General features: G+C 37.6%; 2 protein-coding genes across 4 annotated transcripts in view; one reads left to right on the forward strand and one right to left on the reverse strand.

The window, feature by feature from the left end:
* Window positions 1–22: 22 nt before the first annotated feature.
* Window positions 23–26697, reverse strand: fip1l1a (FIP1 like 1a). 3 transcript variants are annotated; one of them, XM_079583576.1, is made up of 17 exons: window positions 26423–26556; window positions 24862–24907; window positions 23266–23311; window positions 23094–23170; window positions 22905–22954; window positions 22084–22176; window positions 21840–21967; window positions 20521–20561; window positions 18106–18205; window positions 17902–18034; window positions 13368–13419; window positions 13126–13260; window positions 8527–8588; window positions 7078–7282; window positions 2219–2380; window positions 415–577; window positions 23–39 (listed from the first exon to the last, which is right to left on the reverse strand). In XM_079583576.1, exons 1-16 carry the CDS (start codon window positions 26490–26492, stop codon window positions 430–432), a joined length of 1548 nt encoding a protein of 515 aa, XP_079439702.1. In that variant the 5' UTR covers window positions 26493–26556; the 3' UTR covers window positions 23–39; window positions 415–429. The 3 variants fall into 3 exon arrangements, with proteins under 3 accessions (XP_079439702.1, XP_079439701.1, XP_079439703.1); XM_079583575.1 differs by lacking the exon at window positions 23–39 and having other exon boundaries at window positions 74–577; XM_079583577.1 differs by lacking the exons at window positions 23–39; window positions 13126–13260 and having other exon boundaries at window positions 74–577; window positions 26423–26697.
* Window positions 26667–27972, forward strand: part of scfd2 (sec1 family domain containing 2) — a 114256-nt gene continuing 112950 nt past the window's right edge. Inside the window, exon 1 of the mRNA XM_079583574.1 lies at window positions 26667–27948. Coding sequence (XP_079439700.1) covers window positions 27135–27948 — 814 coding nt within the window. The 5' untranslated portion in view covers window positions 26667–27134. The remainder of the gene's footprint in view (window positions 27949–27972) is intronic.

Genomic DNA, 27972 nt, shown 5'->3' on the forward strand with positions numbered 1-27972 from the left:
CTTGACAGAAGGTCAGTACATCTGCTGGGGTTCTCCACGCTAAAATCATGGTTCACACACATTTATGTTTCTTGATCATGTTTATAATGATTTTCTTCAACAAAATTAACATTTGGCACAACAAAAATACCATTTTGTATTATCAAAACAATAATAAGTCATTTTAAATAATGAATAAATAAATTTGTAAATTAAAAAATAGTGTACCCTTTGGACCAATGTTTAATTTTTTATAAATTACATTTTCAAGAAATTAAATATTAAATTGCTAAAACTGTAACATAAATTGGCATATCAAGTGTTTGGCATATGATTAATCAAAATCTATTCACAGTTGGTCACTCAGGCTTTGACTGGTGACGAAACTAACGATCTTTCAATAAAGACCTCCTATTGGTCAACAAATGGGCTCACCAGCTGGCCAGGGAGTTATTCTGTGGGCTCTGACTGGTTCTCCTGGTCCGCAATGCACTCCTCGCTGGGCTCAAGGCTTCCTTGGTTGTGTCTGGAGCGTTTGTGCCTGTGTCTCCTGTGGCTATCTGCGTCATCACTATCATGATGCCGCCTACTGTTGCCACTAATGAGAGAGAGAGAGAGAGAGAGAGAGAGAGAGAGAGAGAGAGAGAGAGAGAGAGAGAGAGAGAGAGAGAGAGAGAGAGAGAGAGAGAGAGAGAGAGAGAGAGAGAGAGAGAGCTCACATGATCTATAAATATATAATGGTTATATAAGATGGTTTGCCCCCTCTAATGAATATCACCTTTGTAGGCCTTTGTGTGTGTGTTTGTGTGTGTGTTATTCTGCATGATATGGGGCTGTAATGGCATGTGAACATACTGTACATGTATTTGTTGTGGTGTTTTGTGTGTAGATTTGTACATAAGGCTAATTGTTCGAACCTCCCAGGGTTTTTATGCATCTTAGGGTTAGTATACAGTATATGTGTTGCCAGACTAAGTAATTACCTTTTTTTAATTAAGGGACAATATTTGCACCCTGAAATTAATTTCCAGGGGTATTTTTACCCTTATGAGCGTTTAAAAAAATATATATATATATAATTTTTTGTATAATAAACTTGTCCCGTTAAAAATATAGCAGGGATGCTGAAGCTTATACTAGCATCTCTTAAAATGTTATTTATAATATAAAATACACTATATAAAATAACAATGTATCTGCAAAATTACGGCAGTAAGATCAAAATCAAATATAGAAATAGTTCTAAATCAGTGTTATTCAAATGGGGGACTGCGATCTGGATCAAAATTGTGGCATTTTAATGTTTCTACAGATTAAAGTGAGCAGCGCGTCAAAACAATGGGGCCACACCACAAGCACTAGTTGTTAATGGAGCTATATCTATTTTTAATATTTTTAACTAGAGCCAAAAGTGCTTAATTCAAGCCCTTTCCACTCCATGCGCGTTGCTTTCTCCCGATAAAGACGTTAAAACGCCAAATTAAGATATGCGGTTATTTTAACAACAGTAGCAGGACACGGTGAGCAGCAAAATAGATACTTTCGCTAAAAAACTGCAGATAATGAGAATGCATCAAATACAATTATTTGTATCTGTCATAGAGATGACTGACCATTTAATTAAACCAGATTTGAGACAAGTTGACATGTTGCGTCTTTTAGACGTTTGTTTTCCCATACATGTAACATTATTAATCAGCATATAAAGAGCATATGAATAGCAGGGGCATTCAATAAAAGTGCCATAATGCTCTACATAATGCACAAGAAGTCATTATACAGAAATGCTCTGTCAGAATACATTTAGAATACAATTCCTATATCGGATTTTACAGCTTTTTACGGTCTACGGTCACAGCAGATTTTGATCTAATCACTGATTCATGTTGTTGGGAATGACTTCTGAACAATAAGTGTTTTCAGAGCTGATTTAGTTTGTTTTTCCTTGTTTTTCCATGAAAAGCACTTTATGTTAGCTACACATTCAGCAATATTTGACAGCCACAGGTCACTATGGTGTCAGTAGAGGAAATAAACGCATAACTACCGCCGGTAGATAGGATTAGAATAGAATGCTATGAAAAATATATCAAATGTTAGATAACAGATTAAAAACAAACAAACAAACAGAGGAGTTCACTGCAGGGACTTTTTCGGCCCCCACATCTGAAACATCAAGGGGAAACATGTTGTCTTTTACTGTCCTGCACCATGGTGAATTTCTGACCCTGTGCGTTACCTGCGTGAGGATCTGTGTTGCTCATTCCTTTCTCGGTGTCTTCGTTCTCGATGTCTGTCCCTCGCTCCTTCTCTTCCCGATCCTTCTCTTCCCGAGCTTTCCCTGTACCTCTCGCTCCCGTGATGACCGTGATCCCTGTGTCGAGATGCACGCTCTTCCTCACTGCACACACATATCCAAGCACAATGAGGCAAAATAACACAGCACATCAGATCAGTTCTAAAACCTAGCAAGATGCCTCACTACCCACTACTGTACACCAAGGTAGCTGCCTATTAAGGAACCTCAAAAGTGACATTTTGAAATGCTCAACATAAGCAGCAACTGCATGGCAGACTGTCAATTGTTATCAACAGAGTTCGACTTTTGCATTTTGCTAAGCTAATGGTGCTAAGCTAATGCTCGCTCTTGCCAACTATTACGCTGCATTTTAGCAACTTTGCACAATAATTTAATCAATAATTTAATGTCCTCAACAATAGCATGCATTAATATGATATGTACAATAGACTATGGAAAGTAAGAAAGATGACTATAATGATAACTATCGTCCTTGGTGTGAAAGGGACTTAAGGCTAAGGGAACCTTCTTCGTTTTAGCTCCAGTAACTTTAAACACTTACTTAATACATGCTAAAATGTTACACTTAGGGATGATTTATCTTAAATTATACCATATTCCAATGAAAGTGCTTACAGTTTTTAAGTAGCTTCCCCAACACTCTTAACATACACAGAATCAGAATGATTAAATTCAAATATATTAATATTCTTCGACATGTTTACAGGGTCACGGTCACGCAAACACACTGCATCTTCTCTGAAACGGCTCAACCTGCAGCCATTATGACGTATCCTAATGAAAGCCTCTAAGTGCACATTAACCACATGCACATTTGCACAGAAAAAGAGCGAGAGAAAAGAGAAACTCAATAACCTGATCCTCCCTCAGTAATTAGCAGTCAGCTAAAAGCTCCGGCCCTCAGGTGATGTGCTATAGATTACTCTTGGAAACACTAATCAGATGACAGGGGACAAAAGAGTTTGTGGTGGCAGTGGTCAGTGTGAGGCATCCAGAAAGCCAAATGTTTTTATGTCACTTAAAGGCACAGTTCACACAAAAAATAAAAATCCTACTTCTACAAAACATTGAGTGAACTATCCATTTAAGTAAATGTGTACATATGTTTCATTTATGTGTATTTCTCATTATTAATCAAATTATGTTATTGTTAGCAACCATTGCTGGAAGCCTCACATGAATCTGTGTTGGTGTGTCGCATGCGGTTGCAAATTGTTCTTCATGCTATTAAAACAGATTTGAAGAATATACATGGCCCTCTGGGACTTATAAATGTATAAAGGCACAATGAGTAAGACATGATGTGGGTGTCTGTGAGAGTGTGTGTAGGTGTCGTGCCAGCTGGACTGAAGACAGGCCAGTCCTCTCTGTGAGCCACAGGAATGAGATCATATCTAGGGGACAAGTGTTCACCAAATGTCCAGCTAAGAGCATTACCAGCCAGATTAAAGGGAGAGTGAGTGAGTGAGGGAGAGAAAGGGCAAAGTGAGAAAAGAAGGATGTGGCAGATTGTTTGAATGCTGATTTTGCTTTTAAGTTTGGCCCCGTTTACACCTGGTGACATTCATCTTGGATGATCTGATCATGAGTGATCGGCCAAGACAAATTAATTATGTTTAAAAGGTATTATTACATGTACTATGAAAAAAATAATCACTGGATGTGCCGTTTTGCCAGGTATGTGACTTTTTAATTTGAGCCACTTAGTAGCAAGCAAACAAAATATTTTCACATAAATATTAAGCAGCACAACTGTTTAACACTGATAATAAAAATAAATGTTTCTTAGCATATGAGAATGATTTCTGAATAATCATGTGACACTGAAGACTGGAGTGATGATGCTGAAAATTCAGCTTTGCCATCAGAGGAATAAATTACTCTAGATTTTACATTAGTTATTTTAAATAGATATTATTCGCAATATTACTGTTTTTTAACAAATAAATGTAGCCTTGGTGAACATAAGAGACTTCATTTTAAAACATTAAAAGCCATCCCAAATTTATTAAATTTATTAAACGGTAGATACTTTTTGACGGATAGTAATTATCACAAAGCCTGCATACATACATGCATACATATATACATTAAAGCTTATTTTAATTTACCACAAATGTGGTTTCAAGCATATTTTTATTGGTGTCTAATACATGTATTAAATTAACTTTAAAAATAACTTTATATTATTTACATTCATTCATTTACTTTTATTCAAATTAATTTCAAATTTGCATTACTTCATACGTCACACTAAAGATGTCCTGCAAAGTCTGTATATGCTTTTTTTTATTTTATAAAATAGTATTTTTCTAAATTGTCAAAAGTTTAAAGTCACTGCTGTCCAGGACACAACATGAAAGAGTGTTTACACTGGACATGAAATGTGTCAAATGCGTTTCGGAGTATCTCTGAATGCAACTTAAAGGGATAGTTCACTTTAAAATGAAAATTCTGTCATCATTTACTCACCCTCAAGTTGTTTCAAACCTGTATTAATTTATTTCTTCTGCTGAACACAAAGGAAGATATTTTGAAGAATGTCAGTAACCAAACAGTAGTCTGTACCCATTGACTTCCATAGTAGGAAAAAAAAATACTATGGAAGTCAATGGGTACAGACTACTGTTTGGTTACTGACATTCTTTAAAATATCTTTCTTTGTGTTCAGCAGAAGAAATAAATTAATACAGGTTTGAAACAACTTGAGGGCGAGTAAATGATGACAGAATTTTAATTTTAAAGTGAACTATCCCTTTAAGTGATTGGACCAACAAATATTTTGGACCCCATTAACACCAGTATTTACAGCTCATGATCGAATCCCTGGAAATGGATATTAAATTCCAGCCGTAAACAGGATCTTAGATGTAAAGTTCTCTCAGCATGTGCTAAAGCGAGAGAGGTTGTGTATGGTGAACAGAGTGTTGTCATTCCCTCAGCGTGAGGCAGACAGAGATCAGCTGTGCAGCTTCTGAGTGGATGTTGTGTAAAACAGTGATGGAGAAGACACAGATTTGTCAGTGTATATATGAGAGAGAGGATCTGAGAGCTGAATGAATATGTAACTCAGTAGGTTCTCTGCTCTCTCAGAGAAATGGCACAGGCGCTAAGCTGCTAACATACCCTCAAAGCCTTGGCATGGGCGGCTGCGTGTGACAACTTCAGTCCTAGTTTACGTGGTACTAGGCCAAAAGTGTGTGTGTGTGTGTGTGTGTCCTTGGCTCGCACAGGTCCAGCAGTGAGTCAGAGGACTCATGTTGAGATTTGGCAGTCGTTTTATTTAGCACGTTGTCATACTTTTTGATTAAAAAGCAACCCTTAAGGCACTAGAGAGGATATACCCATCCAGATATTGAGATATGGTCACTCAGGTTCTTTCTGTATGTCTCGATCACACACAAAAACACTTTAACATAAGGTTACTTTTAACTTTAACATCTGACATAAAGTAAAGAAGAGTGTGGATGTTTTGTGTGCATGAAAGAACCTGGAATCGAGAGAAAGAGAAAGAGAATCTAAAAGATAGAGAGCATGTTGCCTTCGCAAGTGTGACGGACCGGTGTGCTTCCCAGCTGTTCTACTGGCCTGTTTTAATCTCAGCTGTCTCCTCATGTGACCTCACATTGAATTTACTGCCACCACGGCACAGACTCGGAGCACAAATGTGTGAGGTCAAAGAAAACGAAATATGGGTCACCAAACTCTCTCTTTTTTTTTCATCTGTGGGGCACAAAAGCAATACTTTTGAGGAATATGTTGGTTTCCTTGTTCCAAGAAATTACAAGCTGAGACTCAACTTTCTCTGTTTCACAGAGAAATGGAAGTTTTACTGGAGTTAAATAATTGATTATGATTAATGAATTTTGGATAAAGGGAATGGATAGTTCACCCAAAAAAAGAACATTCTGTCAATTATTTATTCAACCTCATGCCATTGACTTCCACTGTATGACACAATTTAACACAAATCATACAGTTTAGAACAATGAACTTCAGTAAAAAAAAAAAATGACAGAATTTCCATTTGTGGGTGAACTATCCCTTTAAGTGCACGCTGATTCTGTGCTTGGTCAAGGTATATAAACAAAACAAAAAACAGCAAGGAAAAGGAAAACAAATCCTGTTTTCATTGATGTGTGTGTTTTCTATAATTTTCTTTCTTTTGTCCACACTGCAAAGCCTCTGCAAGAAAAGCTTGTATCTTTAATACACATACAGACGGACAGGCAGACAAACAGATAAACAGTTCTGTTAAGTCTCATATTCCTGTCGTCTTTCCCACCACAACTGTTTTTAGTCACTCTATTTTTCTTCACTTAATCTCTTCTTTTCCCACACATATGCTTGTGTCATGCAGTCTGTGAATGTGTACTAGATCTGTACCAACTGATCCATGGCTGGAACTTTTATTCCCTCAATTAAAGCAAACAAACAAACAAAAAACAGATGTCTATGAAAAAAGGCAATCTATATGCCAGTACTCCTAAACATTGACAAAATGAAGATAATATGTAGTCTTTCTCTTTTGGGAGAACGAACCAACAATATTTATGACTCAACTTGCACTACACAGATTTTATCCAATCAAATGCTCTCTAGAATGAGAATGACCCTCCCCAAAAACACCTCACCTGCTAAGAAAGTAGTAATTTTTTTGTTTCAATAAGAAATGCATTGACACGGAAGAAAACTGAAATTTCACAGATCTTACAAACAGCTCCAATTAAATGTCCAATTAACCGTGCTATATTCAGACTGTTGATTGGCTGTCTTACCTTCTGTGGTCTTGGGAGGATGGACTGTGTTCTCGATCTGTTTCTCTGTACCGCTCTCTCTCACGCTCTCGCTCGGTCTTGTGCCCTCTTTCTCTGGTTTTCTCTCTCACCCTTTCTTTGTTATGACGGGAGTAGTTTTCCCACGCCTTGTCACTTTCTATCACACCAGGCCAGGAAGCCACGCCCATTACAGGTGAGTACACACCTGGAAGAAAGAAAACATGAAATTATTTAAGCAGATACAAATCGATATCTATCAATTTCTTGTATGAGTGAATAATAATAAATGTGTAAAATATATAATATAATATGATTAATGTAATGTAATATAATTACAGCAGTGATATTAAACAAAGTTATATAATAATAAAAGAATCATAAACTCTGATCTGACATTTTACAATCACACACATCTAGCTAGTTCAAATCTAGCTCAAATCTGTCCTAAAGGTATGACAGTTTTATGCAGCACATTTTTGCTGCATATTTAAACAACAGATTTGAGACAGATGGCAGGATAACAGCTTGCTATATAACAAGCAAAGCTATTGCTTTCTCTCTGTCTCTCTTTCAACACACAAACACGCATATGACAATCACTGAAAGCTCACAGTGACAATAACGGCTTTGGTCTCTTGAGTACGCCCCGAATCATTACAACACGCAGAGGTTAACAAGGCCACAGATTTTCTGACATGCTCATTTTTCTGTGTACGTATGTCCTTGTTAACCTCTGCCAACAATAATGATGTGTGCTGGACTGCAGTGGAAATGCTTGCAGTGCATTTCTATGCTCAGTGGCTGGAAACGTATCCCTCCACAGTTGTACAGGACCTGTGTGTGTGTGTGTGGTGATGATGAGCGAGTGTTGAGTATATTAACGCTTTGTGTGCAGTTCTACACTTTGTTGTCGCCACCAACCGCCCCACCCTACGCGTCCTCGCATATAGAAAAAAGCTCTGAGACGTTTGTGGCTGTTGGTGTGTGGCAATCTGTGCAGTTGTGTTTGTGTGAGCAGAAACTCTTCTTTTCGCTCTTTTGATTGTCCAGGGTGTTTGATGCTCCAATTAAGACGGTCCAAATGAAATATTTTCCCACTATTCGCTACAAGACTTTGGAAAATCCACAAGAAAATGTTCCTCAAACACAGACTTTAAAAAACATACACAAAAACATTAAAAGGTTTCCTTTCCCTCCCACACAGAAAATGTAGGTGCCAATGAAAACTCACAATGTTCCATTAGCAAGTATATTTTATTTCCCATATGTCCTAAATTTATTTTCAGGGCCTGAACTTTGAATCACATTACTATATAAAAAGTATGATTATTAGGTTAGAACTGGCATAGAACCAAAGGTGATGAAGTTCTTAGAACAATCATTCAACAAAAAACACATTATTCATTGCAGGTGTAGTGCATATCTTTCATAGACTTTCAATATTCATACCTGCAGTAAAAGGGTAAGGTGGAGCGGAGCGTCGATCATAGCCTCCTGCCAAATGTCCACTACTGTGGTGAGAAAGAAAACGTTAGTGACAAAAGTGTGGCTCAAAAATCCACTATTTTGCATTTTTATAATTTGTTTTATTTGAAATATATATAAAATTAAAAAAACTTGAAAAAACATTTGGATGCACAAACACTCATTTGAATCTTTCTCTTTCAGGAAAAAGCAGTGCTGTTACATGCAATGTGATTGACTTTACCAAAGGACCCTTATAAACAAAAACGAAGGAGTGTTAAAGATTAAAAAAAACATTTAATTAAAAAAGAATTTGCTCTTACAGCACCCAGAGCAGACAAGACCATATTGCTTTTAACTAACAACAAAGAGAAAGGAATAAATAGAGCATACCAACAAAATATGCAAAAAGTAAGAGAATAAAGCGGCAGACAGAACTTTTCTCTATGATCAAAAGACTTTCCTCTATTTCAGAGCTCAATTTCCTCATTGTTTGATGTTACTGGCATTAACTCAAAGTGCAGCATGCGCCCCGGTAACGTGCCAGCAGTGTGCGACTGTGTGTGATTATGTGAGCAGATACAGCTCAGGCAAACAAGCCATTGCCATAAACCCTGACTGCCTGCCCCGCTTCCGGGGCGTTCTATGCTGGAGTAGAAGTTGAGTGTGTGTGAGAGAAATTGCATCCAACAGGACTCCTTGTGGTCAGGTGTTGGTGCACAGATTCTATTAATATCTCTGGAAAAGATGCTGCTGTTCTGGTTTCTCTTTCTCTTTGTCTCTCTCCCTTCCTGAATCCCACTTCCTCTCTTCTCTCGCTTACAAATCCTTTTAAATTCAGCCAGCTAGTTTTTCATTGTTGCTCTGTCTATACACATCAGAACAGACAAAGGGAGATGAGAGGAGGAATTTATGATAATCGATGTTAGATGATCTGGCAGTTACAGTCTCATCTCACCCCTGAGGTAAGCTTTAATTAGCGCCTGGATCATTAAGACAGCTAATCACTGCAGAATTTGACCCTGGTGGCCTCACACTAATGGCTGCGCAAACATGCAGTCGGCTGCTCCACATCACTTTGCTAAGGAAGCTTATCAACAATTATTAAAACGGTAACACTTTACAATAAGGTTTCATTAGTTAACATTACTTAACTATTTTAGATAACATGAACTAATAATGAACAATACTTCTACAGCATTTATTAATCTTAGTTCATCAACATTTACTAATATATTATGAAAAGCACATTGTACTTGTTAACATTATGCACTATGAATGAACTAACATGAACAAACAATGAACAGCCAGATTTTTATTAACTAACATTAAGAAAGATTGATAAATACTGTAAGAAATAGATTGCTCATTATTAGTCCACGTTAGTTAATACATTAACTAATGTTAACAAATGAGACCTTATTGTAAAGTGTTACCATTAAAACATTTACTATTGATATTTCACAACATGTGATGAGGGATTGCTGGCAAGTAATGAAACTATATTCACTGGATGTGGATGCGAAGACTCAAAACATCTAAATCAAACCCAAGGATGAAAGCAATCTGCACTTAATATAAAATGACCGCCTCTTCCTAAAAATGGACTGTGGATTCTTTTTGATGACTGGAGAGCCAAGGCATGATACATTTAAAGCAGAAGGAAAGGTGCTATTCTTTTGAAATAATCTCCCAGAGAACCTTGTGGCCTATTTTAGTGGCCGGTTGCATAAACTGATTAGCCTAGTCTTAAAAGTTTGTCATCTATTTTTTTTTTCTTCAAAACTGGTCTAACCTTTTCAAGCCAGTTACATAAAAAGGTAGATCGGTCTAATTTGAATTGGAAAAGTAAGACTGATTATCTCTTGTCTAACTGCTAGTTCTTAAGACACGGTCTTAACATAGTGGCTAAGTTTATGCAACTGGCCCCAGGGGTGTCCCCCAAGGCTTTGTACAAGGACCCTTTATATTTACTACATTCTCCCAGCATGTGATGTTTATGTGTGAAAAACGAGCATGCATGTGACAGAGAGGACAGAAAAGAAGGGAGAAAAGAAGAAAAGTGAGTTTTTTGGAGTGATGGTAGGAGAGGAAGTGATTCATGAATTATACAGTTGTTGGCTGGCAGGGTTCGGATGAACGGAAACTCCTCCAAGGATGTTTGGACTTGGCAGAGAGACTGAGACGTGAGAAGAACCATTCTTTAAACAACAGAAAAATGACTGAAAAAAAGCAAACTTGAGGATCAGGAAATGGAAAAAAAAAAACGGAGGGAGTTGGGTCAGAAGAGGGTGAAAAAGGATAAAATTAGCACAGAGAAGTAGAGAGTCTGCTGCCATTTTGGTTCTTTTTATCTTTTAACGCAGAAGTAAGCTATTTTCTGTGAATGTGCGAGACTTCCGGTTTATTAGCTGCAATAGGGAAATAACGAGAAGAATAAAAAAGTGCAGTACAGTAATGGTAAAACTGTTTGCGCATCAAACCAGCATGTTTATGATTAAGCCAGTACATTTAAATAATAGGGTAAGAAATACCAGTTTACAATATCAAGCAGCATAATGAGCTTTTTTGTTTAGCTAAAAATAACTGGAAGCAGATGACACCGGAAGCCAGACACAGTCAATTTACAAATGGCATTTGTAAATTTACACACCATTTGTACATGAAAAAAAGTCAGAGCTTTTACAAACCTCGACAAAGACATGAACAGAGCATAAATCCACATGACTCTTAACAAAGACGTGAACAAAGCAGAAATCCATTTAAAACCCACACTAATGCCTTTCAAAAGAGGGGAAGCACAGATGTCACAGTATCAGTGGCAAAATGCGTATTTTTTGTTTTTATTTTATTTTGATGTCTGCAAAGGACCTACTTCTTAAACTGTCACTAAACAGTCATTTACTTAAAGCTACAGTCCGTAGTTTTTCCTCTTTGTCGCCATCTCTGTTCGAAATCTGCAATTGCAGTTATTCGCGGGATTGTCAACTTTACGAAACGGCACAGAGCGGATGAATCCAGTGTTTTGAGGAGGATGTGTGGCTGTCAGTCACCGCGCCGGTGTGGATACTGTCATTCAGAATCACAGATTATACTTTTTGGAAGTATGACCAACATAAGCATTTTCATAAGAAAATGTCGTCTGACCAATTAAGTAACGTCCACTTTTGTTCTGACTAAATGTGTGTACAGTATGTATGTGTACTATCAAAATATGTAATATATACCTATTGTTTAGGAAATATCATGATTCCGCAGAAGCCTTAAAACAATTGGTACTGAACCACTCGACTGTTCTGCAGATGATGATGCCTGTCAAACTGTGAGGGGAGTGAATCTAGAAATAAAGTAAGTGAGGGGGGAGATAGACAGGCAGAGACTTGGCTGTTTGTCTTAGGGAGAAAGGGAGGAAGATTATAAGGCATAGATGGATGGGGAGTTCTGGATGCCTGTAAACAGGAGGCCAGAGGCACAAACATGGCCACCCTGTCTGTCTGTCTCTATGCCTTATTTGGCGTTTGACTGGGTCAGGGATGGCTTTTTAACCGTATTTTAGTTTTAAGAAGATAAGTTATGACGTCAGACAGATGAGAGGCATGTAAGTACATGTACAAGCACACACACACACCTTAAACACACGTTTGATATCTTCCAAGCACAGAGATGAGCTGAAAGAGCCTGTTCAAACTGAATAAGTAATTCTGTGTGTATGGAAGAAAGACAGTCACAGTGGATTAACTGAAGCAGATGGGAGTTTAGTGCTTTTGTCTTGATTTCTCTTCTTCTAAGTCTGGGGTGAAACTTTGATGAGCTGCCCTACATACTTTCAGGCAGGAACAGAGACAGAAGTAACGACTCTGACAGACTGAAAAAAAGAAAAGAAAAGCTTTTGTAGTTGCAGCCTAGTTTGACTGTCCCATAAACTCCATGAAGGCTGCCAATCACAGCTTTAGGAAGAGTCAATCATCTCTGTCATGAGGGACACTGAATGAATGAGTCCCATAACTCTTAAACTTGCTTTTGAAACTTTACTTTCTTGTTTTAATCTCATGGGCATCTTTTTATTCCTTGTGTGATATTTCTTTTTGCTAATAACAATCTGCCATACTGTATAATAGTCTGCTAAAAGAAAATATTGTGCCCACATGTAGCAGCATTTACTTGCCTGTCCTGTTTGGATTCTTTTAACATACAATTCATAAAATATGAAAATAAGGCAATAAGAATGAAAATAAGGCAATAATGACTATAACTATGATTCCATCCAAGTTGCGAAATTAACACTACCATTCAAAAGTTTGGGGTCAGTTGGATTTTTAAAACAAATTAATTATTTTATTCATCAAGGATGCATTAAATTGATCAAAATGGACAGTTAAGACATTTATAATGCTATTACAGATCAAGATTTCTATTTAAAATAACTGTTGTTCTTAGCTGTTCAAACAACGCCCCTTAGCTGTTCTAAATCCACTGTAAAACACGGCTTCACAGGGCTTATTGCTTTATTAGAGGTTATTGAATAAGGCGGCACAGGTGTTCTGCAACGGTGCAACATTATTAAGTCTCTTTCACAAGCTCTACCTCTTTGTCTCTCCAATTCTTTCTCTGTCTTTCTTTTTCTCCCTCTTTTGCTTGTATAGTGACCTGCTATGTTCTTGCTTTCTCTCTCTTCTATATCTCCACTGTCTCTCTCTCCAGTATCTCTGTGAGATCAACCTGAACACATACACACACATGATCCATATATCATACACAAACCCGGCTATAATGCTTAATCAATCATTAATGAACAAAAAAAAACCCACTTCAAAATAAACACTTACCTATCTAATGTTGGCATCATAGGTGGAGGGGCACCGGGAGGTAATGGGAAACCTGGAACGGCAGACATTATGTGAAAAATTATATGGTGAAATAGCATAAAAAAGAAGAAATATTAAAATCATAAGTGTGCATGGAGTACATATTTTTTCAAACACAAAAATATGATTTCATTTATTATAGCAAATGCATGTTTGTGTCTGTGCGTGCGTGTGTCCAGATGTCTTGACTTCAAATGACTCAACACTGTTTATGACACATCCAGACAGAATTCAACAAATGCAGCGGCCTGCAACTTTTACTGCCCTTGCTAACCGTGAACACCCCCCCCCCCCCTCCTTTAAATGCGTGCGTGAAACAAATGGGCCTTCGCAGCACCCCAAAAAACACATTCTCCCTCACATGGCTGAGACACACTTATCTGCTTTGATCACACTCAGCCACAGACTCGCAAACATTCGTGCACATCTGGGCACCATCCCCCTTTTGTTTTTCCACGGACCCCTGATGGGAGCCAGCTCCAAAAGACCGTTTTCAACAACAACAAAAATGACTGGAAAAAGGCTGAAAGAAAAACAGTAATTTGAGGAACACAGAAATCATGCAGCTCTGGTTAACACAGGACGAGGCAGAAACGCAGCATCCCCTCAAACGCATGCATCCACTCACACAGAGCCTCGCAAATCATCTGTGTTGTCCTTGAAACTTCAGAGTGCTCGAAGAAAGCATGTACTTTGTGAACTATTCCCTAAACTGCTTTTTTTCCCAGTATGCCTGTGGATGCTATGCTAATTTATATCAGAGTTCTGTGGCAAGCTACAAAATAGATCAGTAAGATCACATATCTGCAGCTAGTGCACATTACACATGCTCCAAACATGTCTCTATGCTATACGAGTTTGTCATGTGTATTTTGAGCAGGAGGACAAAACAGGCTACACAAAACTAATTGGTACCATTTTATAATAAACAAATACATTTGTTAACATTAGTTAATGCCTTTTTGGACAATTTAAACTATACATGCATTTATTTAAAAGTCTATTTATATATATTCTACCATTCAAAAGTTTGGTTTTTTTTTTATTAAATAAATTACCGGTTGTACTTTTATTACTTTTAAGGCGTGCATAAAAATGTTCAAAAGTTACAATACAGACATTTTAAACGTTACAAAAGATTTTGTTATAAAATAAATGGTGTTCCTTTAAACTTCATATTCATCAAAGAATCAATAATAAACATGTTTCTTGAGCAGCAAATAAGCATATTAGAATGATCTCTGAAAGACCATGTGACTGATGACTGGAGTAATAATGAAACACATTTCTTTCCATTCAGTTGACATGATTGTGACAAAAAAAGTTCTTCACAAATATGCATGTCTCTTTTTTTCCATCTTTCTTTTGTTTCTTTCACTGAGATTAGGAAGTTGTACACTGCAAAAAAATGCTTTTCTTACTTAGTATTTTAGTCTTGTTTCCAGTACAAATATCTAAAAATTCTTAAATCAAGATGCATTTACTAGATGAGTAAAATTACATAAGATATTAAGTCTTGTTTTCTGGGGAAATAAATCAAAATTAAGTGAGTTTTTGCAACAAAAAAAAAAAGCTAAATTATCTGCCAATGGGGTAAGAAAAATTATCTTAATTCAAACAGAAACAAGATTATTTTTCTTACCCCATTGGCAGATAATTTAGCTTGTTTTAACTAAAACTCACTTAATTTTGATTTATTTCCCCAGAAAACAAGACTTAATATCTTATGTAATTTTACTCATCTAGTAAATGCATCTTGATTTAAGAATTTTTAGAGATTTCGAGCTGATGCTGGACCTTTTAATGAAAATATTGTGCAAAGAGTGCTTAAAGGCACTTTATGAACATTTACAACCGTTAATGTCCTCTAAAAGACTCTGTGTACAAAAATATTTAGACTATCAGTACAAAAATGTAAAATACAAATCCTCTCCTATCAAATCTGTTATTAAAATTATGATTTGAATGAAAAAAAAAGGCTCTCACTCCTCCACAACCCCATTTAATCCAAACATTCCTCTCCTAACAACTGGCTCTCTCCATCTTTCCCCCCCTCTCTCTTTTTCAGCACAGCTGGGTCATTCAGCACATTTCCAGTGCCACGATTGTGCTGGCATGGCACTTTTCGTTCTTCCCGCCCTGAGCTATTTTTAGCTGCACACAGCCAGGGCCGACGCCAAGGGGGGGCATTCGCGGGCCATACCCCTCAAAAGAGTTACTGCAACCTCCCCCCCCACAAAATGCGAAATTCACGCACTCAAACCAGACCTCACAGCTGAACGGGATTTCGGCAGCCGCTGGCACCCCGTAGAAATATAAATGCCCCCCCGATTTATGCGCCCTGCCGGCGGCTCTGCACACAGCACATTAGCAAAACAAAATAAACAGCGTGGCCATAACGGTACAGCGATATCCGCAGGGGGAACGAGTCCGAAAGAGAGGCCTATAACTTAAAGATGGGGAGGTGGGCTTATTCTTTGATAAAATGAAAATGGCCCGTTCTGGATTAAAGGCTGAACTTCAAAGGCTGGGCCTGACCAGGAAGTTTGATATTTTGACTGTATTAAAAGGGATGAGATGGTCCTAAAAAGGGGATGATGGGTGAGTCTAAGTAAGAGGTCTGAGTGGGCTGGAGGAGGAGTGGTAAGATTTGGCAGGAGGCGATTTCTGATGGGGCTTTGAAGCAGAAGAGGAGAAGAGTTAGGAGAGCTCAACTATAGACTTCCTGTTGAAAGTGAGGCGGAGCAGCATCTGAGCAGGAAGTTTTCCAAGCTGAGAGCCAGCAAGCCTGCGCTGCAGAGGAAAACCTGGAGAGAATTACACACACCTGGATATAGACGCACTAGCTCAAGCGCACATGTTGTCAGACTCCTACAGAGACACATGCACGCTCAATATTTAGTCACTGTCAAATGATACATGCACAGCTGCCGCAGTGCATCTGGTTTAGCACTGAACTTTAACCTTGAACCGAAGCATAAACATCATTTTGGGGCATCATGGGGCATTTCACAGCATTGCCCTAGTGTGCGATATTTTAACATGGAGACTACATTAAAGGGTTAGTTAGTTCACCCAAAAAAAAACATTTCTGTAATTAATTACTCATCGTCCTCACGTGGTTCCAAACCAACAAGCCCTTCGTTCATCTTCGGAACACAAATGAAGATATTTTTTATGAAAACCGAGAGCTTCCGAGGGCACAGAAAGCTCTCGGATTTCATAAAAAACATCTTCCTAAGATGAACGAAGGTCTTACGGGTTTGGAACGAAATGAGGGTAATTTTTAGGTGAACTAACCCTTTAACAAAATATAAAAACTACTTCATGGGGCAATGGATGTAGATTCACTGCAGTTTGCTATATCATACTTGGCAAAAATAAACTTAATGTTTAAAGTGCACTAATAAGACATGTGTTCAGGATATTAAGGTTCTCTTCAGACCAGGAGAAGGCAGCAGGTTGCTCAACATGGGTGTGAATCAATCACATCATGGATGAATGTTGTCATGGCAACCGCAAATTCCCTATGGTTGACCATATGTACAATGCAGTGCAATGAAAACATCAACACAACCTTTGACCTCCCTTGGGCTGTTTGAAAATGTGCTGGTTTTGGGTCAAAAAAGGTCCAGCTTTATCAACCACTTGGATCATACACGTACATTTTAAAAAATTTGATCTATTATGTTTTTATTTAAAGACTTATTTTGTGTATATATATATGTATAAGTTTGGGGTTGGTAAGAAAAAAAAAGCTCACCAAGGCTGCATTTATTTGATCAAAAATACAGTAAAACCAGTAATATTGTCAAACAAATAACAATTTAAATTAACCGTTTTCATTTTTAATATATTTTATAATGTCATTTTTTTCCTGTGCTATTTTCAGCATCTTCACCCCAGTCTTCAATGTCACATGATCCTTCAGAAATTATTTTAATATGCCAGTTTAATGCTAAAGAAACATTTCTTATTATTATCATCATCAATGATGAAAACAGTTGTGCTGCTTAATATTTTGTGGAAACCAAAATACATTTATTTTTAGGATTCTATGATGAATTAAAAAACACTACAAATGTCTTTACTGTCACTTTTGATCAAATTAGTGCATCCTTGCTAAATAAAATAATGAATTCCAAAAAAAAAATACTGGTAAATTATTACAATAATAAATTAAGCAAAAATATTCAGAAATATAACTTAAAAATCTTCAATATAACCTTAGCACTATGAGGATTGACCCGATTGTTATGAGAATAATCTGATTTATATTTAATATGCTGGTTAATATGCAGGACTGTGTCTTTTCTGATGTGTTCTGCTTGATTTTGGAATTATTATGAGTGAGATTTTTGCTCAAGGACAAGCTGAAGAAAAACCTGCAATGTCGTTGCATTCACATGCTACTACGTCACTACAGAGCATGGGCCAGTCCCTTTTCTGCTGACACAGCGAGTGTGCATGAGTGTAAAGTATGGAGCTCGCTTACCGGGTGGAGGTATAAGGGGGGGTGTGTTGCTGATGGAGGGAGGAGGGAAAGGTGGAGGTGGGATGTTTGGAGGAAAGAAGGGCAACCGTTTTGGGGAGGATGGCTTTGTGTCCGAGGATTGCTCTGAAACGACCTGAAATACACACATCACACAGATATATGAGATCAGTACTCTTCATGTCCATCAAGCACGCAAAAACACACCTGGATGTTATTTTCATCAGCGCTGTGACGTCTTCGGCCTTCCACTCGACTGATGGTCCCAGGATGTCCTCCGATAACATTGATCGAACCGCTCGACTTCCTGTTCACACCCACACACATAAATCAAAGTCAGATCATTATGTTGAGTCCATATGTGCGAGTGAGGAGGATTAAATGGCTTGCAGTGTGCAGTGCAGATTTTATGAACAAGATCCTGGCACTTTGTCTTTTTTTTGTTCTAGAACACTTAGCACATGCAACCTCAGTCAACGCTATTTTCCTGCTGATCTGGGAAATCTCCTCATGTGCACGACAATATTTTTAGCTCATGTGCACGACAATATTTTTAGCTCATGTGCACGACAATATTTTTAGCTCATGTGCACACAGCAGTTACACACTTGGGTGAATGTGTGCCGTGGTAGTCATCACCATTCATAAATCTTCAAGTCCCCTGAAACGTGGCTACAAATATTTTCAGTAATGCACAAATGAACAAGGCGATAACCTATTTCAGTCACTAAAAATTCATCAAATAAAACAGAGCGCATTAATACTGCATCGGACATTATGCATGCTGCAAGAAAGTAAGCGTTCAAGCGTCCAAGTAAAGGTCAGCCTGTCTGCAAAAGTCTCTGTCATTGTTCATGTTCTGATGGTGAAGTTTGGGACAGAGTCACCTACAGAAAAAAACTAATATAAAAGCATGAAATTGACTCACTTCTGGTGTCACCTACTTTCAGCAGACATGACAGGGGATTTAAATGCTTTCATGATTTTATAAAAAAAGGGGAAATTTAAAAATTCACAGTCTGCAGTCTGCTCTCATCGCATGCTCTGTGTATTTTTAATCACTGTACGTCACGCAGTAAACATTTTGCAGAGATTTCTCCATTTAAAGGGATAAAAGTTCACCCAAAACTGAAAAATCTCTCATAATTTCTTCACACAAAATAATATTTTTTGTCAAATGCTGGAAACAGTTTTGACATTTAGACATCTCTCAAAATAACTTTTTGCTGTAATGTTCCACAGAAGAAAGAAAATCCTACAGGTTTGGAATGACATGAGGGTGAGTACCGGTAAATAATGACAGAAAAAGTAGCAAAAAGGAAGATGAGATGCGGGCGTTGCGTTCAAAAATGGAGGCAGAGAAAAAGAAGATTGCAGGGACGGACAGGGTTTTAGCGGATTAAATGATTGGAGAAGTCCTGCATATGTCACCAGAGAGAAGACTTACTGGAAGATTCCACATTTTGATTAAACATTTTAAACATGCATTTAGAAAATAGATTTAAATAAAATGAAAATAGAATTCATAGAATTTCATATCTCATTCATAGATTAAGCAGTCAAGCTATACCTGAATACGCACATGAACTCAAATGAACTCTTTTTTTGTTGTGTGTGCAAAAACACTGCATTATAATGTAGCTGAACAAGATTGAATAACAATCTTTGTTAAGGCCCGTTTGATTCTGAAAATGCCACCTCATGCTCTGTGTTTAAACGGGCGTACTGTGACTGACTCCTGCATCCTGTCTGTGCGTGTATGTGTAATAATGAAAGCCGGACTGTTGGTTTACCCTTGAATGCTCCAGTTCATACACGTCCCCCTGAGCAAGGCATAACCTTCAACTGATCGAAGAGAAGTTCAAGGAACGGCTGATTAAAAATCACCCCCGCTAACTCCTGCCCAGGACCAAAGGCAGTCTGGACCACCAGGACTGAACCATGGTGTGTGTGTATTTGTGTTGTGTCTCATAGAAAAGTAATAGTGAAATATTAGGAGGTTTCAACAGTCAGGATGTTTTCTTCAGGGGAGAACAGAAAACAAGAGCTGATAGAAATCAAGCTAAAAGAAAGAAAAAAAAAGAGAAAGAATTAAAACCGGCGTAAACAGGGATGATAACGTGCGTATGGAGCGTTTAGGACAACAGCAGAAAGCCATTATCACAAAATGCTGCTGTTACAGGGAACATGGCTGGCACGCAAAGTAAATAAGAGTCCTATCCTGACCAAACTATTCAACTGTACATGATTTCTCAATAACAAAAATACAGAAAACGCAGACAGTGCATTAACTATAGTAACACTAGTGCCTCTTCATTAGAGATTCTTGATACAATTTGTTTTACACTGTATGCAAAAGCTGACTGGCCTTCTCTTACGTGTTGGAAGCTGTTGCATAGGTGCACCTCTTCAATTTAAATGACAGCTTATAGTGGGCTGATATATAGCCTATCGTGTGCTGAGTTTAGAAGCATCCTCTCTACTTCTGGGAAAATACTGCAAAATACCTGTAAATGGGTTTAGACTCACATCTTACTCCAAGAAGAAAGTGTCTGAAATGTGTGTATGGGTTGGTCTGATTGGTTAATACTGATAAGTTTGATTTAGGTTTCATGTACACACCTGGATGAGTATTCAGGCAGATCACTAGAACTCTGATGCACCTGGAAAGAGAAAGAGAGAGAGAGAGAGATAGCACACATTCATATGAATTGACTCATATTCTGTGTAGACAAGTGCTCTAAAAACGTCTAGGGCCGTCTAAAGTGGCAGCATTTTAAGTCACCATAGGTGCTTCCAAAGTAAAATGTGTTCTAAAAGGTATAAATCCAGTCAGTTGCCTCCTAGTGTTTTTTCCAAATTCTAAGGTAGCTACACATGTGAAGGCAGTCCCAGAATACACTGCAACAAGCTCAATGGAAAAAGTTAAAAAATTAAATCTGGCAGACAAGGCAATAGAGTGGTGCAGGTATGACACCACTTAGTAGCATTTTAGCACGTCTGGTTCCATCGTCCAGAAGTCAATGAGTTTTTTGAATGGGGCTTTGGTCAAATGGCTGAAATAAAGTCTGTGGTGAACACAAGCTCATGACACTTTCACGTTTTACTCAACGACATAAAATACATCAGTATTACCCCACTCGTGATTTTTTTTTTTTAATATCTGTTGCGTCTCTTGAAAAAGGAAATGCTAACAAGTGGCTTGAGACTACAAAGGCTGTCGGGGACATTAAACGTCATCACCCCGAACAGGTTAACTCAGTCCGCTTTTACAGCCTCATTATGCTCATAAAGGAATATAAAATTATGGTTAAAAAATACATTTCATTATGTGACGCCCAATATTTGTGTCTGCTATGTATTTATATAGCCTATATTCGTTTAGCTACCTATTCAACTTATAGCTAATATTAATTGCATTAATATTTGCTAGCAGGTCCCAAAGACCCGTTACATATGCTTATGAAAGCTTATTATTGTGCTGTTAGCTTAACAACATGCTATCATTAAACTATTGGAATTAACTGAAAGTCGAGTATACTGCATGAAAGACTACTACTAGTGCATTCAAGTCACCTTGGAAAGATTGTATTTACGAGTTGAGTGCACATAAACAACATATTTTGAAGAAGTAGCATATTTTTTGTACAAGAGGGACATCGGCATCTTGCTCCAACTACAGTGATCTGAAAGCACTTGACACCGTAATAACGGCTTCCTAAATCAGTCACTTATGAGGTTTCATGACAGTTAGGATGCTCCCTTAGAAGGTAGCTGTCCATGTAGGCAGCGACCTATTTAACAATGCATTTCACTAGGCTTTGGAACAGAGCTAGCAAGTCTGAAACAGCAGTAAATGCCCTGTCACAACTCATTATCAACATCCAAGTGTAAAACATCATGAGAGAAGTGAGGGCATATTTTAGATATGCTAAATGTACCATTATTTTGCTGGATGACGACAGGCTCAGGATCTCTAGGCTCATGCGTAATCGTCTTTGTTTGTCACAGTATGCCTTCCAGGTGTCCTCATTAAAACCATAGTTAAAGTAGTCAGACAGATCCGCACCTGCGTTTATACACAACATGCGCTGTGAGAGTTTGCACTAGAGAAAACGTACATTGGAATCTGAGGTACACTAACAAACACACACACTTTAGAAGTCTTAACGCAATCAACTGCACCTGGTTTCCTCCATGGCTTCTCCTCAAAGGACTCAACATCCACCTGCAGGACACTGCCTTCAGCATCCAGATCCAGCCCTCGAGACTTGGAGCCTGACTCACAGTAGATAAGACTTCAGAGGCTGGATTCCCACATACAGATCAAACCAAACCCAGAGAAATTTCCTAAAGGGATCCTTATAATATAAGACGTGTCATTTTTATTTTTATTTGATCAAATAAACGGTCAATGAAAGGAAAGTTTTCCTTTGGAAAATGCCAACCTCAGGAGGTCAAATTAAAACACAATTACATGAGCTCTGATCTGATCTGTATTGTTTTCCATTCATTGATGATAAAAAAATATATATATATATATTAGGGCAGTCAAAAGATTAATCGCGATTAATCGCATCCAAAATAAAAGTTTGTGTTTGTATAATATATGTGTGTACTGTGTACCGTGTATAATTATTATGTATAAATACACACACATTCATGTATATATTTAAGAAATATTTGCATTTATAAACTGTATATACATTTATATAATTTATTTATTTATTTATATATTCTATAAATTAAAGAAAAATATTTGTTTGATCATTTTTTTCCCTTTACAAAAATTGGGGGTCGAATACACTCAACACTTTGTAAAAACAGAGAATTTTTTTTTTTTTACTTGTTTGCGATAGGTCCAAATGATGTAATGGGGAAAATAATGCAGTAAATGTGGGCCACATTACGTGTTTTGTAATTAAATGTTCTAATATTTAAAAATAGTTTTTACTACAGACGAGTTGAATATCAAATCAACAGATTAATTACCTGCACTTTATTACCTGATACAGAGGACTTTATGTTCAGATTGATGGAACTGGAACCAAATGACCTACAGAGTAAACCACAAAGAGACAATTAAGTATCATTATAGCAATTTATTAGACCCAAAATGCCTTAAGACATCGTAAGTATCCCTGTATGACGTGAGAAGGCTTGACAATGTCAAAACCTCTGACTGAATTACTCACGAGCCCTGAGATCCGCCTGTTTTTATGTCACCGATGGTCACACAGACATCATCATCATCACTGTCTGATTCACTCTCCTTCGAGGAGGAAAAACAAAACGGATTGTGTTTGTAAAGTTAAATCAATGCCCTACATTATCATGACAAAAATTGTGTTTTGCTAAAACAAGAACCTGGTAGCTGAGTCTATTCACACCTTCCACATCACCAATCAGAGCACTGCGGAAGTAAGAAATATTAGCCAATTAGATAATGACAATGTATTGAATGATCAAAAAAAGAGAGATTTAGTTACATTTTCAAACTAGGGAAAAATATGGATTACATTTAAATAACTGACAGTTTGGGAAAGCACATACACAAGTGGTTTGAAGCAAATTAACACATTTTTAATTTTAAAAAATATTTTGAATATATATATATATTTATATATATATATACACACACACACACATAATCACGCATTCTTAATTGAAATGTCGGTCAGGTCAGGTGTGTGTTCTGTAGGAGAAACTTCATTTTCCTTCAGATGCACAGACTTCTGATTTAACCGCATGCACTAATTGAAGCTACAGAACAATAAAAATGCTTTTACACTAAGCAAAAATGGGCAATGAGAAGAATCAATTTACAAGCACATCTTTAGCTGCAGGCCTACATTAGTTTAAGTGAGGCCTATATCACTGCGGCCTCATCAGGCTTATTTAAGGCCAATGCAACGTGAGGGAAAATTCTCGCTTGGGTTTGAGTTTTGCCCAGACTCTAATGAAGGTAAAGCAATCCAACCGATGAAAAACGCTGCGTCGACTCCAAGAAACAGCTAACACGTCTCTACACTATGCTGGGAAGCGGAGGAACAAAACAATGGTTAATATTCCTTCTCATTCCTACTCCGATGAGCACATAAGAGGAGCTTATACTGTGTTAGCTCTGTGCACATCCAATGCTGAATTTAACAAGCGTCCAAAGAGTTCCATCAGACACGCGTGGCTTGATCCAATTTCTGAGCATTTTTTTTTTTTTTTTCAAAGAGGCCTACCGGCACAGACGTGTCCCATACCCATGGTCATTACTAAGCGGTGAAATGGGCATTAAATATACACGCTTCATTTGTACACAGCTACTTGCCCTAACAGGAAATAAATGTGTCAGCCTCTCTCGTTCTGAGTCGGCACACCATTAGGTCTTGTAAACTTTCAGTTCAAACGCAAAATCAGCCGGGGCTAAAGTGACCTGAAAGTTACTGACATTGCCAGCAGCAGAAAGTCCCACAACGGCAGAGAATTTAAATGTTAATGTGTGTGTGTGTGCGCGCTTGATTTGGGGACGTGTATTAGTAAATGCTGACGAAGCACATTTGTATATGCAAATTTAATCAAATGTGAGGAAGAGCTACTTTAAAAAAGGCAAACAGACATTTTGGAGAAGATTAATAAATCAACCGCCTGATTAAAGCTATGCCAACAATATACTGCAATAATTAATCTAAAAGTCTTTGCACCAGTTTTTACTTTATATTTCTGTCTTTTTACACCAGAGTTCAAACTATTACGCTCAGGGGTGTAGCAATCATTATAACACTTTTAGAGCTTTTATGCAGAGTTGTGAACTGTGTAGTCCACACAAGTCTGCATACGCATCCAGACTTTGATAAAAGGCCAGTGATGGAAACATATTAGAAACTATCAACCAAGTTCCACTTCATCAAATCGCAAGTTTCTCATTGGAAACTTATCAATAGCTCAAGACATTTGCTTTGGCACACTCACCTGAACACTTCCTTTTCTGTTGTCTCTTCTTCTGCAAAATTGTCATCTATTTATGATAAAGAGATTAGCACACGACTTGTGTTTTCACATGAAAACAGCCAGATGTTGCATATAGTTTATAGATTAAGTTGAAGAACTTTATAGTTAATTAATTCTACAAAGCCTACTCTATTATATTTCATACACAAATTCATATGGCCTCTAAATTATCAATGTAAATCAATACTTTGCAGAAAAAGTATTTTTTTCAAAATTTGCATTGGTGGCAATTGTTCAACAATCAACTTAGGCTTATGATGATTTTGGGAAATTCACCCCAGATCTCTCAATAATCAATGTATTGCACTGAATGATATGTCACATAATCATCCCACAACAAAATCTACAGAGCTTTGATCATAAAACTAAGCATTTTAATTAGTGTTGGGCAAAGATGAATCGCGATTAATCACATCCAAAATAAAAGTTTGTGTTTACATAATATATGTGTGTGTACTGTGTATAATTAGCTATGTTGTGCATATACGATAAATACACACATATGCATGTATATATTCAAGAAATATTTGCATATAGGCCTACACTGTATATATATTTATACATACATTATATTATATATATAAATATACATTTTATATATATATAAAAAAAATGTCTTAAATATATTAATGCATGTCTGTGTATTTATATAGCCTATACAAAATAAGTATACACAGAACACACACATATATTACGTAAACACAAATTTTTATTTTGGATGCGATTAAACTTTGCCCAGCACTAATTTTAATATAATCTTACTAAATATTATTGATCAGACTCAGAGTGACAATGGACATTTATGTGCATGTTATGCAAGTAGTAGTCTGTAATAAATATCCCTTTACATTACACGCCGATAATTTCATCTTTTGGCCATATCAGCAACTGAATGACACTCAAAAACACAAAACAACTAAACAAGAAAACACATATGAGGGACTTCACATGAATAAAAAAAAGTGATCAGATGGAATCAATTTCATAATGTAAAATGCGGCCAGTTTAAGAATGGATCAATTTAAGACCATTTTAAAAACTGATATTCAGAATGTAATCTCTACATTAGATTACAGTATATTGATTTTTTTCTTCTCTCCGATTCCTCTAAAATGAACATGATACCGCATATGTCATGATGATGACCTATGCCATACTTTTCATTGAAAATGAATTAACACATTTAAACACACAAACAAACAAATAACCAAATAGAGTTTAAAATGAGCTGTCCATCTGCTTTTAAATGTAGCAGCACTTACATTATGTTATGTTAGGTGTGTACATGTATTTATGCCATCTCTGTAGGGTAGATTTGAAAGTAAATGTTACGAAAAGCGTGCAGCTGGATAAATAACGGTCTTTCTCTGTTGTAATAAACTAAGGGTCAGATCCCTGATTAAAAACGTATGCTTTTGGTTTGGTAGATGTTGGTCAGGTGTTTATTTTCATCTCATCACGAGGACGCTTGATTGCCTTCAGTCAGTTTTAAAGTTTGATCGTCCGTTTGTTTATTTCTCACCTCCATAAAGCCAGTCAGTCTCGTCATCAGTGCTCTCATCAGCTGTTTTCTCTACCTCTCGTGTGGACATGATCACCTCCAGGTTTGAGAGATCAGAGGCTCAGTTTAATTCAGTGATTCGCCAAAGTAAAAGTTCGACAAAGTAACTTCACGTAGTGTGATAACAGTTTCAGGGGCTACTGTCACAGCTGTCACAGTAGTGACACGCCGCGTGCTGGTGTGGCAGGTGCGCGTTACCAAAGAGACGCAGCTCACTGCACGCGCACGTGTGCAGGACCGCAGGAAGTGCAGCATCACAAATTAAAAGCGGAATTTTGTTCATTATTTAATTTGATTTTATTTTTTATGTATTTATGGACAAACGCGAGCTAACTCTTCACTATTCAAAACTTTTTTTTTTATAACTGACAAATCCTTGCCTTTATTTTTGTATTCTTACCTTTTAATGGTACAATAGTTTAAACAATTAACATATAAGCAAAGGCAACCATTTTGAAAAGGCAAAATAAAAATCATCTATATAATATACCATCAAATTTGACTTTTCAAAACTCCCAGCTGATTGCTACACCATGACGCATAACTACCGCGACGCCTCTGCGCCACGTCACCTTTGAGAGACTCACATGGGTTTGTTTTGAATGTTGTCTGTTTGACAGTTCTGCTGTTGTTTTCGTGCATCTCAATTTAAAACGCCAGCATTTGCGGGAATATGTTGCCCACGGATGGTGTCGTGTGTTTCCCCGGTCAGACGTGGGAAAAAGTGCTATCAAAAGTAAAAAAGGCTGTTGTTTTCATGGATGATCGATGTTCGGAGACTCTGCACTGGAACGGAGGAGCTGCGCTTCTGTTTGAGGCTGGAGCTCGAAACATCAAACAGTTCTCAAGCTTTGAAGCAGGTGGACAGAATGAACCCAAAGCTGTGTTTGTGGTCAGCACCGTGCTGAAAGGTAGAACCGCAGACATTATCAAAGACATCATATCCCTCAGTCACTTCCAGTACTGTGTGGTGTTCACAACTGTTCCTCACTCCCTTCACTTGCTTGCGAATAATGTGAGCGCTGATCTGGAGAGGAACCCGGTGTTTGAGCAGTTTGAAGAGAAACTGTGTGAGTGGATGGGTGATATGAACTATACTTCTGAGGTCATGCATGCTCCTGTGGTCTTCGCCCCTCTGACGCAGCACCTTCAACTTTTGCCTGCTTTCTCTGATATCTTCCCTTTATTGGAAGTTGATCTTCAGTCCATCAACGAGAAGAGGCCGGAGAAAAAACGATTTGGGAGTCTGATGGATGTGGATATGCACTCTCTCCCACCTGTGCTGCAGATTCAGATTAAAGCTCTGGCTTCAGCCCTCAACACCCTGTTTGAGTTCATCAGTACCCGTGAGGAGAGCTTTTCGGTGGGTCCGATGAGCCGTCTGATCGCAGGGGAGCTCGCCAATCACCCACAGGCCAAAAACAGGAGGAAGGCGGCACCCAATAAAGCATCAATAGTGTTTGTTGATAGAACCCTTGATCTTACAGGTGTAGTCCAATGTGTCTAAATAC

The sequence above is a fragment of the Phoxinus phoxinus genome (genome assembly GCF_949152265.1).
Source record: "Phoxinus phoxinus genome assembly, chromosome: 16".
Classification (NCBI taxonomy): domain Eukaryota; kingdom Metazoa; phylum Chordata; class Actinopteri; order Cypriniformes; family Leuciscidae; genus Phoxinus; species Phoxinus phoxinus.